This window comes from Catharus ustulatus, chromosome 6 (assembly GCF_009819885.2).
Source record: "Catharus ustulatus isolate bCatUst1 chromosome 6, bCatUst1.pri.v2, whole genome shotgun sequence".
NCBI lineage: Eukaryota > Metazoa > Chordata > Aves > Passeriformes > Turdidae > Catharus > Catharus ustulatus.
In genome coordinates this window covers 3061771-3066322 of record NC_046226.1, presented here as the reverse complement: position 1 = coordinate 3066322, position 4552 = coordinate 3061771, and the positions used below count along the sequence as shown (strand labels likewise).

The 4552-nt window shown below is 61.4% G+C and overlaps 1 protein-coding gene across 1 annotated transcript; it reads left to right on the top strand.

The window, feature by feature from the left end:
• The first annotated feature begins 802 nt into the window (after positions 1-802).
• Positions 803-4116, top strand: BMP4 (bone morphogenetic protein 4). The gene is made up of 3 exons (XM_033062742.2): positions 803-924; positions 1718-2094; positions 3065-4116. The coding sequence occupies exons 2-3, from the start codon at positions 1725-1727 to the stop codon at positions 3904-3906; spliced, it is 1212 nt and encodes a 403-aa protein (XP_032918633.1). The 5' UTR covers positions 803-924; positions 1718-1724; the 3' UTR covers positions 3907-4116.
• The last annotated feature ends 436 nt before the right edge of the window (positions 4117-4552 follow it).

The window sequence follows — 4552 nt, the reverse complement described above, 5'->3', positions numbered from 1 at the left end:
CTGGGGTTGAACTGCAGGGCAGGGAGCATCCTTCCTCCCGGAGCCCCCGGTACCTCTGTGGCCATGCACAGCCCGTGCAGGCACCTCCTGCACACCTCGGGAGGGGGTCCGGGAACCCGGCCTGTGGGAAGGGGAGAGGGCTATTGAGGCAGCTATTGAGGCAGCCAAGGAGAAGGATGAGAAAATCTGGAGGACGAAAGGGAATCCAGGGCAGGCACTGGGAATAACCCTCGGTGCTGCCAACAGGCTCCCAACCCTCGGAAGGGTACCCTCGGGGTTGGAGGGTTCTGGGAGCCCTGGAGAAACCCTGGCTGTGCCGCCGTGCCTTTCCCCGCACAGCTGCTGCTCGTTCCCAAGCTCTCCCTTCCTTCTCGTCGAGGGGACAGCCGCCTCCCGAGCTTCCCGTCCCGAATCTCCCATCCCAGCCCGGTCCCTCGGGTGCCCCGACCTCTCCGGGGACCCCGCCCCGGCCGTGCGGGCCAGGGCAGGGCGGGGCAGGAGGGTCCCCGGGGATGCACCTGAGCAGCGCGGGGGATCCCGGGGCACCGCTCCGACCCCGTCCCGCGCCCCGAGGGTCCGAGCGCTCCGCTGCGCTGCGCCGGGGATCCCCGCGCTCCCCCCGCTCCCCGGGCGCTGGCGCGGGCGGCGGGGCGGGCAGGGCCGTCCCCCGCGGGGCCGGGCCGGGCCGGGGGCGGGCCGGGGGCGGCGGGCCGGGCCGGGCCGGGCCGGGCTGGCGGCGAGCGCGGCTCCACGTGACTGCGGGGCCGGCAGAAAACCGGGGCCGGCGGCGGCGGCGGCCGCACTGCGCCGGGCGGCGATCGCGGGAGGCGCTCGGCAGCCAGCTGCCCCGGGGCTTTCGGCGCGCTGGGTCCGGGCTGGCTCTCCAGAATCATGGACTGTGCTGATATGCCTTGCTTGCTGTCAGTGAGTACAGCCCTCTTCTTCCTCCGCCTCGCTCCTCGCTTTTTGTTTTCATCGCAGGGCTTTATTAATTTTTTAAAAAAACTTTTTAAAGATAAAGTTTATGTTGTTCTTATCCCGGTTTTCCCTCCCGGGGACCGGGCGGCGGGATCCGAACCGGCGGCTCCGGAGCGTTCCGAGCCGTGCGCCCCTTCCTTCCCCGCCGGGAGCCGCCGCTGGTCCCGCTCCCGTCCCGTCCCGGCGGGTCCGGGATGCGCCGGGATCGCTCCTGCCCGAGGGGGCAGCGGGGCCGGGATGCGCCGGGATCGCTCCTGCCCGAGGGGGCAGCGGGGCCGGGATGCGCCGGGATCGCTCCTGCCCGAGGGGGCAGCGGGGCCGGGATGCGCCGGGATCGCTCCTGCCCGAGGGGGCAGCGGGGCCGGGATGCGCCGGGATCGCTCCTGCCCGAGGAGGCAGCGGGGCCGGGATGCGCCGGGATCGCTCCTGCCCGAGGGGGCAGCGGGGCCGGGATGCGCCGGGATCGCTCCAGCCTGAGGGGGCAGCGGGGCCGGGATGCGCCGGGATCGCTCCTGCCCGAGGGGCTCTGGACAGCCCGGGGACTGCGGCCGGTCCCTGCCCGCCGGGGCGCGCCGGCTGCCGCTCGGATGGGGGCTGCTCCCCGTGTCCTTTTGCCATTTATTATTACTATTATCGCTACTATTATTATTGTTTTGAAGTTTATTCGGAAGAGGAGGGGGAGTTTCGCTTCTCATCCTGACTTTCCTTCTTGTTTGTTGTCGTATTTTTTACACCCCAGAGACACCATGATTCCTGGTAACCGAATGCTGATGGTCATCCTACTATGCCAAGTCCTTCTAGGAGGTACTAACCATGCTAGCCTAATCCCTGAGACCGGCAGGAAGAAAGTGGCAGAGCTTCAGGGACAAGCCGGATCCGGACGCCGCTCTGCCCAAAGCCATGAACTCTTGCGGGGTTTCGAAACAACTCTGCTGCAGATGTTTGGGCTCCGAAGGCGGCCTCAGCCCAGCAAGTCAGCCGTCATTCCTAGTTACATGCTGGATCTCTATCGACTCCAGTCCGGAGAAGAGGAGGAAAGCCTCCAGGAAATTAGCCTGCAGTACCCTGAGCGATCGACCAGCCGGGCAAACACCGTGAGGAGTTTCCACCATGAAGGTCAGTGATGGGAAGCGGTAAATTCCCAGCCCCGGTAGCGATCGGGATTTCCTTGCGTTTGGAAGCTCACAAATGCCTTTAGAAGCAGGACGTGCCCGGCCCTAAATTTATGGGAGGAAAACCTCCCCCCCAGCCTGCCGTGTGTGGGTGACAGGCGTGCTGCTCGCTATTTTTTCCAGCATCCTGTGCTTAACCCGAGCTTGACCATATTTTGAAGTGCTTTTGCTTCTGTTGACAACAGTGAGTTTCCTTCGGTGCCTCTGCCTCGGGGTCACTCCCTGGGCTCGCGTGGATTTAATGGCTCTGGATCGGATGCGGGAGTAAAGCGAGGGCGGGATCTCGCCCCTGGAGTGTTTCTTTTGAACTATCAAAGCAATTGCTGCCTGCTTTTACTCTTAAGAAAAAAGAAAAAAAAAATCCCCCCAAACCCCGACTCGAATTTAATACTTACAGCTGTGTGTTTATAAGGTTTATTCAATAGACCCTTGTAATCTGATCCAAATGTTTCCTAGCGGATGTTTCTTTTCCAAAGTAAATCTGAATTATTAATCCAGCCGCATCATTACTGCTTTGGAATTTGTTTCTTTTTCTCCCCCTACCCCCCGTAACAAGGCACCTCTGTGCTCCGTGGCGCCGCATCTCGCCGGGGAGATCATTTTGGAGGGACCGGTGCGGGGGGGGAAAAACTAAAGGGGGAAAAAGTCTGTGTGAACGGGCAGGCGAGATGGGAAGGGATGGGCTGCTCGAGGCTTCGGGGGGCCAGGAGCGGTGCCCGGAGCGATGCCCGGGGCAGGAGCCGCTCCCGGCCGGGAGGGATGCGCGGGGGAGCGGAGCGGAGCCGGTGCCCGCCGGGCAGGTGAAGCGTGGGTGTGAGCCGTGGCTGTGCCGGGGCCGTGGCTGGGTGCCCCGAGGCTGACGTGCTCTTGTTTGCTTGTCTTACCACCTCCCCCCCATCCCTGCTCTCCTCCAGAGCACCTGGAGACCGTGCCGGGTCCCAGCGAGGCGCCGCGGATCCGCTTCGTCTTCAACCTCAGCAGCGTGCCGGAAAACGAGGTGATCTCCTCGGCGGAGCTGCGGCTGTACCGGGAGCAGGTGGAGGAGCCGAGCGCGGCGTGGGAGAGGGGCTTCCACCGGATAAACATTTACGAAGTGATGAAGCCGCTGTCGGAGCGCGCCCAGGCCATTACGCGCCTGCTGGACACGCGGCTGGTGCACCACAACGTGACGCGCTGGGAGACCTTTGATGTGAGCCCGGCCGTGATCCGGTGGACCAAGGACAAGCAGCCGAACCACGGGCTGGTGATCGAGGTCACCCACCTCCACCACGCACAGACTCATCAGGGCAAACACGTCAGGATTAGCCGATCTTTACCTCAAGGGCGCGGGGACTGGGCGCAGCTCAGGCCGCTCCTGGTCACTTTTGGGCACGACGGGCGAGGCCACGCGCTGACCCGCAGAGCCCGCCGGAGCCCCAAGCACCAGCGTTCCCGCAAGAACAAAAAAAACTGCCGCCGCCATGCCCTCTATGTGGATTTCAGCGACGTGGGCTGGAACGACTGGATCGTGGCACCCCCGGGCTACCAGGCGTTTTACTGCCACGGGGACTGCCCCTTCCCTCTGGCCGACCACCTCAACTCCACGAACCACGCCATCGTGCAGACGCTGGTGAACTCCGTGAACTCCAGCATTCCCAAGGCCTGCTGCGTGCCCACGGAGCTCAGCGCCATCTCCATGCTCTACCTGGATGAGTATGACAAGGTGGTCCTGAAAAACTACCAGGAGATGGTGGTGGAGGGGTGCGGGTGCCGCTGAGCCCCTTCCCCGCCGCCCTCTCCTCCCCTTCTCTCTCCCTCCCGTCCCACCCCAGAACTGCTTGCTATAGCTGGACTCTTCTCTAAACTAAACGTTCACCTTGACCTTATTTATGACTTTATGTGCAAATGTTTTTGACAATAATGATCATATATTTTGACAAAATATATTTATAACTACATATTAAAAGAAAAAAATAAAATGAGTCATTATTTTAAAGGTAAACGCATTTTGTGTCTCGCCTCTCAGGGTGCTGCTGAGGCTGTGCTGGCTGGGAGTGCAGCAGGGAGTTTATTTTGTCTCCTTATCTTCTTACCCCCCACCTCCCTCCTTTCTCCACTCCTTTCCCTCCCTTCACCCTTTTTTCACTTAAAGGCTTTGCAAATTTTAGTCTTTCTATTTCTCGCCGAGGTACCCGCGGATCCCCTGGTGCTGGGGCTGTGCCACGTGGGAGATGAGGGTCCCTGGAGATTTAAGAGCCGCTGGGAATAGAGCCGACCTTGCTAACCTGGCCCGAGCCTTTCCAAAGCAACCCACCAAAAATGCATTTGAAAAGAAGGTGAAGATTTACCTGAGGGCTTTATGCTAAACCTGCTGGGTTTTATACCCTTTCTCTGACTTCAGGATTCCCCAGGTTTTAAAACTA